This window comes from Amphiprion ocellaris, chromosome 21 (assembly GCF_022539595.1).
Source record: "Amphiprion ocellaris isolate individual 3 ecotype Okinawa chromosome 21, ASM2253959v1, whole genome shotgun sequence".
Taxonomy (NCBI): Eukaryota; Metazoa; Chordata; class Actinopteri; family Pomacentridae; genus Amphiprion; species Amphiprion ocellaris.
The window spans coordinates 12,009,994-12,021,104 of record NC_072786.1 but is presented as its reverse complement, the minus strand read 5'-3'; the positions used below and the strand labels follow the sequence as shown (position 1 = coordinate 12,021,104).

General features: G+C 37.7%; 1 protein-coding gene across 2 annotated transcripts; it reads left to right on the top strand.

The window, feature by feature from the left end:
- The first annotated feature begins 414 nt into the window (after positions 1 to 414).
- On the top strand, positions 415 to 9,823 carry pyroxd1 (pyridine nucleotide-disulphide oxidoreductase domain 1). Of its 2 annotated transcripts, none has more exons than XM_023289204.3 (13): positions 415 to 722; positions 840 to 920; positions 1,194 to 1,313; positions 1,700 to 1,828; positions 2,312 to 2,385; positions 2,547 to 2,743; positions 4,610 to 4,707; positions 4,870 to 4,972; positions 5,092 to 5,204; positions 6,336 to 6,458; positions 7,511 to 7,648; positions 7,854 to 7,943; positions 8,857 to 9,823. In XM_023289204.3, exons 1-13 carry the CDS (start codon positions 645 to 647, stop codon positions 9,013 to 9,015), a joined length of 1,503 nt encoding a protein of 500 aa, XP_023144972.1. In that variant the 5' UTR covers positions 415 to 644; the 3' UTR covers positions 9,016 to 9,823. The 2 variants fall into 2 exon arrangements, with proteins under 2 accessions (XP_023144972.1, XP_023144971.1); XM_023289203.3 differs by having other exon boundaries at positions 5,089 to 5,204.
- The last annotated feature ends 1,288 nt before the right edge of the window (positions 9,824 to 11,111 follow it).

Sequence of the window (11,111 nt, the reverse complement as noted above, 5' to 3'; positions counted from 1 at the left end):
TTCTATTTGATAACACACTGTAGGTAAAGAAACTATCTCATTTGCAATCATCATAGTGTTTTTAATGCCATAATAATATTTCAGTCACAATGTAAGGGCTGGAAACACTTTTTGGAAAGTAGAAACCTGAATTTTTTTGTATGTTCTTCATAATTATGAGTAAGTAGAACTGCACTGGTTATAATGTAGGTGGCAGAGGAGGTAAAGTAATACAGCACACAAGTATAATAGCGAAATAGACAGGTAAAACAAAGCAGCAGTGGATGTAAATGAACAAGGCTATGTAAAATATATAAAGGTTATTGACAGATATTCCTGCCTCCATAGACAGCAGGTGTCACAAATGTATCTGTATTGCAACTGTTTTTCAAGCGCGGTAAAATTCCCCTGCTGCTTGCCGTAGCTAATTGTAAACACGGAAGTAGCGCTACGTCATTTTCATGTGTGCTAAAACCGGCTGGCTACCACAAGAAACACTTGTGACTGAAACATATTTTGGCACTCCAATCACAAACCAGTTGAGGCTTAAATATGTATAGACGTCGTGTTGCAGCAAAATGAAGAGTCTGAGGGACAATTTGTCCACTTTTCGGCGTCTGAAAATGCTCGGCTAACTCGTGTTAGCTAGTTAGCATTTGAGAGGAATGGCAGAGAGACAGGAGAAAACATTTAAATTTGTGATCGTAGGAGGAGGCATCGCGGGTGTGACATGTGTTGAGCAGGTGAAAATGAGTTGCTGATAAATAATACGTTAACTCTGTGGATCTGTAACCTAGATATAAAGGCTTTTACTGGTGTAATACATGTCATGTAACTTGAAACGTACTCTTCATTGACAGTTAACATCCCAGATTCCTTCAGGTGATGTGGCTCTGATCACAGCAGGTCCTCACATCAAGGCAGTGACCAACTATAAGCAGGTTAGATGGGGGATGATAATGAGGAGGAGGGTTAAAGATGTGTTTTCTGCTGTCCAAAGCATTATACATACATGTAACTAACAATAAAATACCTCACAGATTTGAGAACTTGTTTTGTTTTTAAAGCTACATTATATTAATGTACAACTGGACAGAAATATCAACCCAGCATGCAGATGGTCTTGTTTTCTGACTCAGAAAAAGTTTAAAACCTAATTTCTGACTTACTGAGCGATGAGAATTGTGTACTTTTCCATTGTTCTCCTTTGAAAGGTGTCCAAAACCCTGGAAGAGTTTGATGTGGAGGAGAAACCATCCAGTGTTCTGGAGGAAAAATTTCCCAACCTGACTGTCATCCATTCTGCTGTCAAATCACTTCACACAGAAACACATGTAAAGAACTTTTTTGACAGATGAACAAAATTCTGCCCAGATAATCTAATTGCATTAAATATTTGTGACTGCAGATCAATTATATATGCAACAAATATAACACCATAATGCAGTGTAACATGATGCAGACAGTGATTTACTGCAACACAGCTCCATAAAAACGTTGTGATTATTATTTGTCTACTGTCGCCACCTTGTGGACGTGTTGTTACAATGTGCAGTCCAAGTTCAGTTTAACAGGGCTGACATTAAGACTACAAATTTGGCAGAAGATGAATCAGTTTAATGTCTAAAATAACACCTACAATTTCTGATGTCTAAAATTTCTAAAGAAACACCACTTACCTAAACGAAAATCTATTGAAACTTTTTGCTCTCTTCCTCAGTCTGTGGAAACCGCAGATGGTCGGGTTTTTGGTTATGAGAAGTTGTGTATCTGCAGTGGTGGCCGACCCAACCTCCTGATGAAGGAAAACCCTTATGTGCTGGGGATTCGAGACACAGACAGTGCCCAGGTACAAGCCAGTGTTTCTGGATGTTTCTGTGGTTATTGATGTGCAAATTTTAGATTCATGAGGACACTGAACTAATAAGACTTCAAAAGTTTGTCCAGACAAAAAAAAAACTTGTCTCTATTGTTATGTATTGTTCTCCATTTATTCCTCTCTTTTTCTTTGAATCTACTAAAGAAATATTTGCTGCTAGATACTACTAGACGCTAGCCTTGTGTACAATACTACATCCAAATCTTATCTACTGCAACTACTGTAGTATCTCAGATTTTTTTTTTTTAAAATAAAGGCACATCTTTTTATTTATATTTATTTATTAATGGTTTGAAATGTGATGCACATTTGGATTATTTACACACAGGGAAACATGAGATGTATGTGTGCAAATGATTGAAATTGCCTGTTAATTATCATAGTCGAAACGGTGACCTTTTGGTTGAAGATTACAAAACATGCTGATCAGTTTTTTCTCTATTTGTGTTTCAGGAGTTTCAGAAGCGTTTATGTAAAGCAAAGAGAATTGTTGTTGTTGGAAATGGAGGGATTGCTTTGGAATTAGTGTAAGTCCACCCCAACCAAAATGCTGAAATAGCACTGAAAAGAAAATGTTTATATGTTTTCTGACTGTAATTGAGCACTTGACCCTGCAACCATCACATATTGATTAGTTTTTCACACTGTCCATTCATCCATTCGATGTTAATGAACATGTATCGATTAGGTATGAGGTGGAGGGCTGTGAAGTAATCTGGGCTGTGAAGGACAAAGCCATAGGAAACACCTTCTTTGATGCCGGAGCTGCACAGTTCCTCATCCCATCCCTCGAGGCTGACAAACCAGAGGTAGCTGCTCCCTGCAAGAGGACTCGCTACACTACAGAAGAGCCAGCGCCTGGAGCCTCACAGACCTTCACAGCAGGTCTGACAGGAATTTTCACTTCCAGTTCCTGTGTTTCAGGGCGACATCTTACTGCACCATCATGCTCTTCTTCTTTTTTTAACCCTCTGAGCTCCAAAACCTGTGGCAGGTTTGAAAGGCATGTTGTCTTTCCAGAATTGCCAGAACTACACTACTTATCATAGTCAGAAAAATATAAAACAGAGAGCAGCGTTGGAATTTAAGCTGTCTGTGACCTTTCTTTCTTAGGAAATGTAACCAAATCTAAGCTTAAAATCTCGATATTTTGTTAAAATCCCTTTATTATACACGTTTCATTGAAACGTTTGCGAAAAATAAAGCATTCGCAATAACTAGATTCTGTGATGTTGAAAATGATGCCGAAACTGTCAAGGTAAAAATCAACATCTATGGTTTCACCTTATGTCTGAGCAAAAGAACTCAAAACTACTGCATTAATAAGACAGACATGATGGATGTTTTTGAAGTAGGTTCTGCAAAAATGTAAAGGTTCTGCTTCCCCTTAGTGCAACTGAGAAGCCATGACAGACTTGGCTACGATAAACAGTCTTGTGACAAAAATTCAGGGACTTTTTTTCCTGAACTGCAGGCTGTGCTTAAAGGGAGCAGATAGGAAACGAGTATGAAAACAAATTAACAATATAATAAGTATTATAATACTAAGAAAATCTAGAATATAAGTCTTTTATTTAAAATGCAACAAGTATCATAATATTAGAAAAGAGAATGTAATTCTTGTATTGTCATTGTGTAATATGCAACAAAACTAAGCAGCATGCTGTTGGTTCACTTACAAAACCAGGAATTTAAATAGAAAAAGCATACTAAGAAATGTGCAAATATAAAAATCTAGTAGAAAAATAGTATGTAGAAGTGTAGCCTCTGAAAACAGTCGTATAGATTATTGTTGTAAAGATGGCTTGTTGCACACTGCTGAACATATGTGCAATTCTAATGAAAAAATAAGCGTAATAGTGTACGATTGTAGCATACTATAATATTATACTTGTAACATACAGTAGTAAAATATGTATAGTAAGCACAGTCGTTATTGATGATGTCTCATTCAGCTCAGCCCAGTATTGTATTTTTTGTGTATGTTTTGTAATATTTTTGATCAGTCAAAGTAGTTTTAAAAGGGCATTTGGACAGTTACATGTGTTTTTCCTTCAAAAATGAATGATTTTAACATTCATTTTACTTGAGCTGATTTATTCTCTGGCCTTTTTTTTGGATTTGATGGCTTGTGTAGTTATAGATCCTCAAGTGGGATGTTTGCCATGTTACGCTGGAACTTGGAAAAATGTTGGACATAATTCCAGCATTTTTAGTTATTGTAAAAATAAGTAATCACAGATATTTAGCTTTTGTTCTTTTTTCCTTTTTGGCAAAAACTCGTCTAAACTGCAGGCTGTGTTTACACAGTGTAAAGAGACAAATATGGAAAGAAACTTAACATGTAAATAGGCCAAAATCTACAGCATGTAGAGTCCTTTTTATAGTTTTGGTAACAGCTGTGGGCACTTGGAAAAATATTGTACGTGTTGATTCCAGGTTTTAAAAAACATTTTAGCAAGATGAGCGATCAAGGAAGTTAAACTTCCGCTTTTTCTTTTTTATATATATATATATTTTTTATATATATATATATATATATATATATATATATATATATATAAATAACAATAAAATTTATGTCTTTATGACTGTGTCATACTGATTGTTGTGTTTCCATACAGGTGCAGGATTTTATATTGCAGTGAAAAATGAGCCCACAGCGAGAGACAATGTGACAGAATGGAGGAGAAAACTGTCAGAGGAGGACAGATAGCACTCAGATGTACTTTTGTGTTTGTTTATTCTCAGATAGAAGTTCACGAGGACATGGTTCTGGTCCTACAGAGCCTGGTAGTGCTCTGGGTCCAGACTGGCATGAAGGAATAGCTCTTCGAGGAGCCCAGCAGGTGAGACAGTTTGTGCACGTTTGCTACCTTTATGCATGAAGGTCGGTGTGTTTCTGTGGGAAGCAGCTAATGTAATGTAAAACAATCACTTTTGACCTTCTGTACTGTGTATATTATCTTCCTGTTCCAAAAAGTCTCTTCACTTGGCTGGTGTGTGCTCAGGTTTCCCGCAGAGTTTCAGTGGAATACCAGTGCGAAGTGGAAAAGATCCTCACCTCTGAGGAGCTCCTCAATTCCCCACAGCAAACACTAAGACCAGAGAGCGGTGAGAACTAGATTTGCTCCTCGGGCTTGTCCTCTAAATGCTCCCACCCCCCCTTTATTTTTCCTTTCTTTCTCCTCCTCCACTTTTTAATCCGTCTGGCTTTTCTTCTGTCTCAGTAGGATCCTGGCCAGTTTACATCCAGCTGACCAATGGCAAAACATTTGGCTGCGATTTCGTTGTCAGTGCCACCGGTGTCGTGCCAAACACCGAGCCGTTTCTCCATGGCAACAACGTAAGAAAACTCATCCATATGCAAACTAGAATTTATTAGTAAGTGTGCCAGTGCTGTGGGGATCTTCAGGCTTTGGGGACACTTGCTTTGTATTAGTATTAAACCCAATCCCACTGTTTGTCAGTCATTGTATTGCCACATGTCTGACCCGATATCATTAAGATGTCACAGTGCTATTGTTGATTTCATGTCTGCAGATTGCACACACAATTCCATGACAGCTCCTAATATGGGACAATATTTTCCTGCTCCAATTTTTGAAGCACATGAAAGGCTTTTGCCGATATAAATAAAGAACAAATGAGCTCTTGTGCTCCTAATTGTTTTAGCCGGGATAACAACACAGAGCCTTTTTTGTGAGATCTGCTTTTACCTACAATCTTATTTGTCTTCGTAATTGGTAAAGTGGATTTAATGCTCCTAGATGTCAGCACAGGACAGATGACCTTTCATTGGTCTGGTTTTTAGCCTCTGGAGGAAACCACTGCATCAAAATTAGACAAAGTTTTATTTATTTTTTAGACTTTATTTGACAGGAACAGTTGAGAGGCAGACAGGAAAGCATGGAGAAGAATGAGGGGAAGACATGCAGTAAAGGGCCGTGAGCTAGAATAGAACCCAGGCTGATGCGTTCATGGGTCACTCGCTCAACCAGTTGAGCTATCAGGGCTTCCCAAAAAAAGTTTTATTGCCAAGTGAACTCCCACACACAAGGAATTTGTCTTGGTAACTGAAACTTATAAATGTAACAATCTAAAAAATTTAGGTGCGCTAAGGAAGAAGTACTATATAAAGGCATAAAAATAGCTTCAGCCATGTTGCACATATTACAGGCGTTCTATGAACAGAAGGAAACATTACAGGTGAATTAATAAAAGTGGAATTTACACTCTGAAGATAGGTGGCATTATACTTACAAAACAAATTATATTATGAATAAATTATAATATTGCACGAGTATTAAAGAATTACACATAAACTATTGTACATGAATTGGATGGGTTCGAAATTAGTGTAAATTCTACTGTAAACAGTTGGTGTTTGACTTCTTTTGTCTGTTGTTCGTTATCTCCCTCCCTAATTCCATGTTACTTTTATATGAAAGCTTTACTTTCTGCTGTATGTGTTTAGTTTTCAGTGGCAAATGACGGCGGCCTGCAAGTAGACGATCATATGATGACGTCAGAGCCAGATGTGTACGCAGCAGGAGACGTTTGCACTGCATGCTGGAAGCATAGTCCGCTATGGCAGCAGGTAAACTAACTAATATTCTATTAATCTGTGTAGAAAAGCATTAGTTACTTTACACCTTGCTTCTTTGTAAGGTTATTAACGTTGTCCTTTGTGCCTGAACAACAAATGGTTTGACTTGAGACCTAAATAGAAGGTTGAGCAATTTGATTTGATTTTAGCAAAGTTGGATGTACCATCATTCACATTCTGCTTTTTAAATCAGAGTAAATCCAGTTGTTGTCCAGTTATTCCAGAACACTTAACTCATCTGATTCTGTCATCAATACCCAACCATCCCAACTCCAAAACCCACAAGTGTGTGTGAAAAATGTCTTTAAAAAAAGCACAGAAATGACGTCATTTTTCCAAACCAGAAACAGTAAAAACAGGAAATATCTTAAAATTTTCCACTGATCCTTGAACTGATCATGTGGTACATATAGTTTTTAAGGAAAATTAACCAATTATAATAGAAAATATAGTATAAGATTGTAATCACTTTATTCTACATGTCTTATTTAAAAAATATATCAAAAATAAACAGTTTGAATGACCAATTTCTGTAAGAAAATGCAAAATTCTGCACTTATTGGTACAGCAAAAAAAGCTCGTTAGGTACTGACCTGAGACCAACAGTCATGTCCCACGAATTCAGGGACTTTTCAGTGGAACTGGGCTGAACTGCAGGCTGTGTGGAGTATGGAAACCAATTAAAATGTACCTCATAAAATATCTGTAGTATGCTGAGCCACCATGAAGGTGACTTCTCTCTTCTTCTAGCAGCAGTTGTGCTGTTTCCATCGAAGTGCAGGACTTTATAATGCAGTAAAAATGAGCCCAAACAAGCAAAAACTGCCCAGAAACTGCTTGGATTTAAACACAAGTACTTGCAACCTTTAACTAAAAGAAAAAGAATAAACCTAATAATAGATTGCAGATAATTTCCTCCTCTGGCGACACTTTATTCAGGCAGTTAGAGTCTATATAGAAGATGAGAAGCTAAAAACATAATGTTATGCATTACATTTCCTCTATGATGTATATTAAAATGTCATACTGTGTGTTGTTTGCAGATGCGTCTGTGGACTCAGGCCCGTCAGATGGGCTGGTACGCTGGCCGCTGTATGGCAGCAGAGGTTCTATCAGAACCCATAGAGCTGGACTTCTGCTTTGAACTCTTCTCCCATATCACCAAATTCTTCAACTACAAGGTCAGCGCCGTTTTACTGCAGGACATTAAAGTTATTCAACTAATAACCAGTTTGTTAATCATCTGCTACTTTTCTGTAACTGTTTTTTTATTACCTTCAAGACCCATGAAGGTCATTTCCCCAGCGCCAGAGTCCCCTCTTTCTCTGCCAGTCGGCTCATTCCCAGCATGCTTGAACAACTTCCTGTCTTATGATCTGTCCTCAGGTGGTCTTGCTGGGAAAGTTTAACGGGCAGGGGCTGGGGCCGGACCAGGAGCTGCTGGTACGCTGCACCAAGGGCCAGGAGTATGTCAAGGTGATGACGTGGAAGGGAATCATGTTGTGATAACATTTTATTGCGTTGGTGTTGGTGTGTCTGCTGTTTTTATTTTGGCCGTCTATTGGGTCATTCCATCTCACACCATGAGGGGACAAACTACTGAACTCTGCTCTACTTGGCTGTCTGTCAGTGCTTTCGTTCTTGTCGCCCAACTTGTCATAAATAGTCAGTTATGAAAGTTCAACAAAAATAGCTTTTTTTCATTTGCTTTCAAAGAAAGTATTTCATATTTAAAACGCGTTCTGTATATTTTGTTTTGTATTCTTGTGACATGCGGCTACATATTTTGCAAAATGTTATCAGTCGTTGACTCCTGCATTTTTATTTTTTTTTGTTTAGTGAACTCAAAGATGGGACTTTTCATGATGATTAAAAATGTTTTTTTTCAGATTTCAACCCTCCAATAAGCAGAGATTATTTGATGTACTTGTCCAATATGGGAGATTAAACGTGCTGAAAGTGGGTCCACACCAATTTAAAAATAGATATATTTTGAAAAGCTTGGGAAATATCAAGCTCAAATTATACAGATATCTTTATAAATATCCATATTTTATGCTATAAGAATTTCAGGCAAATTGAACAGGAATAGTTGCAAAACTCTGATGATTTGAGATGGAATTACCCTATTTCTATTTCTGGCTTATTTACTGACAACAAAAGCAAGAATTTGTTGCTTTCTACGCATCTCAACTGAGCAATATTTAAAGATCACATTCTTTAGATGCTGTTTGTGGTGTCTGTGACATCTGAAAAAAAACATTTGCTATAATGACCAACATGGCTAGTCTGAGCTGAAATCAATGACATAAAATAGACATAAAAAAGAAGAGTCATTTGCAGATGTCTGTGAAAAAATAGAGGAATTAGTCCTGATTTTTTGTTCCAGGTGGTCGTCAGCGGAGGCAGGATGGTGGGAGCGGTGCTGATTGGGGAAACAGATCTGGAAGAGACTTTTGAAAACCTGATCCTGAACCAGATGGATCTGACGCCGTACGGAGAGGAGCTGCTCAACCCCAACATCGACATAGAAGACTACTTCGACTGAGCTTAGACTTTGGAATATCACTGCAGGCTGAAGAATTATGCAAGGTAGAGGACAGTGACGAGGAAGTCAGACCTGAAGAATGTCCAAAGAAACAAATCGTGCATTCTGTCACGTCTGTGCAACGTGAGAAATAGAGATTATTTTGGCATTTAGAAATCAAACATTTTATTTTTTTGCTATTAAATTATTTGCAGAACCACATGTAGTAAATTGCTGTTTGAATCATATGTTTTAAAAATTCTTTTTCACTTAGTTGTAATTTTAATCTATCTACATTTTAGCAGGTTTGACAAACTTGTTATATTTTTAAAGAATCGCCAAAATTACACCATTGATCAGAGCCAGAACCTGGAAAAATATAAAGGATTAATGTTTTTTTTACTCTCTCACTCTCTCACTCTAACCTTAAAATCGTGATATTTCATCCAAACCACTTTATTCTGCGTGTCTTGTTTTAACAAAGCACCAAAAATATACTGTTTGCTTTAAGCAGAATCTACAAAAAACAAAAAATCCTGTGCTCTTCGGCAGAAATATAAATCTGTTAGTGACTCCACTGCGACCAACAGTCATGTGACAAAAATTCAACAACTTTTCGGTTGAACTGCTGCCAGTGTTTGCAGCACAAGGCAAGTACAAGACACAAATGGAAACAAATTGAAGTTGTACATACATAAAATATCTATATGTGAAGCCGCCATTTCCTCCCAGTATTAGTAACACCTGTGGGAGTTTGAAAAATGTTGTGCAATGCTGATTACAGTTTTTACAAATAAATAAAATAAAATAAATTTTGTAAAATAAATCATCCAAGAAATCCAACTTTATTAGTGATATGCAGTGTTCTAACTGTGTCATATTACACAAAAGAGATCTCTGAGTTCTCTCTACTTCCAGTCATGGTTCTGCCGTTTCCATAGAGGAGAAAGACTTTATGTTTTGGTGAGAAATGAGAAACGCACACGACATACTGTGGATAATATATAAAATGCACCAACGCCCACTTGCTGTTTAAACAGCTAAACACATTTTTTTTGTACTCACAGGAACTGAATATGTTCAGTAATACTTACATGATATGAAGGAAAATCCTTCTGTTGCTATGTTGTTATAGAAACTCTTGATCAGATTTCAACCTGAATGGTAACTATATCTCCTTCTGTGCCTCAGCAACAATTGGCATTATCAGCCTCACACAATGTTATCTATTGTCCCTGGGATATGTTGCTTTTGGGGATGTTGCTATTTGAAAATACCCTGAAAGTGCTTCTTTTGAAAGGACAAAACACGTTAGAAGTGTAGTGAAAGGAGCTACCTCAATAGGCTGGATTTAGAAGACTAAAGATGACAATCATCCATTTCCTTACTTGCTGGTTTGCCTCCGGGCTTGTGTGTTTTTGGTGCCCATGTTGGTTAATAAAAGCTGCAACTTTGGTTTTTACTCACTAGAAATTATGGAGCGTGACTAAAAACATACATATGAGGAAACAACAACTGTGGAATATGCCTCTGGGTCCTTAGTGTACATCTGTGGAAGCAAGTCATCACACAGCCAAAGAAACACAGATATCATGCTCTGCTTCTCTTAAAAATCACTGCTGATGAGGTTTCCCTGGTCAGGACAACACCCTCCATTTAGCCTTACTAGGTGTACTTGTGTGGGTGGGGAACAGGGCATCATTTACAGCACTGGTTCTCACATTTTTTGCCTCTTCAGAAGCCATAAAATGCTTGCACATATCTCCCACAACACCCATTTTTCCCAGTCATTAGCAGTGATCGTGGAATCGACTAATAAAATAGGATTCAAGTTCAATTTTAGTGAAATAAAGGTCAACATCAGCCAAGTTTTGCTTATTTTCCCTACACAAATCCCATTAATTTGATTATTTTTGCTCCATTTTTCACCCAATGCCCTCTGCAGTCACTCCAAGTCCTCCCAGAGGAGCCGGCACCCCAGTTTGAGAACCACTAGTTCACGGGGTGAGTCGACACTACCCACAGTGTCACATGCATCAAGATAAAATTTAAATCCCTGTTTATACAGAGACGGCTGCTGGAGCGGAGGGCAGAACAATTGGGGCACTGAGATCCGT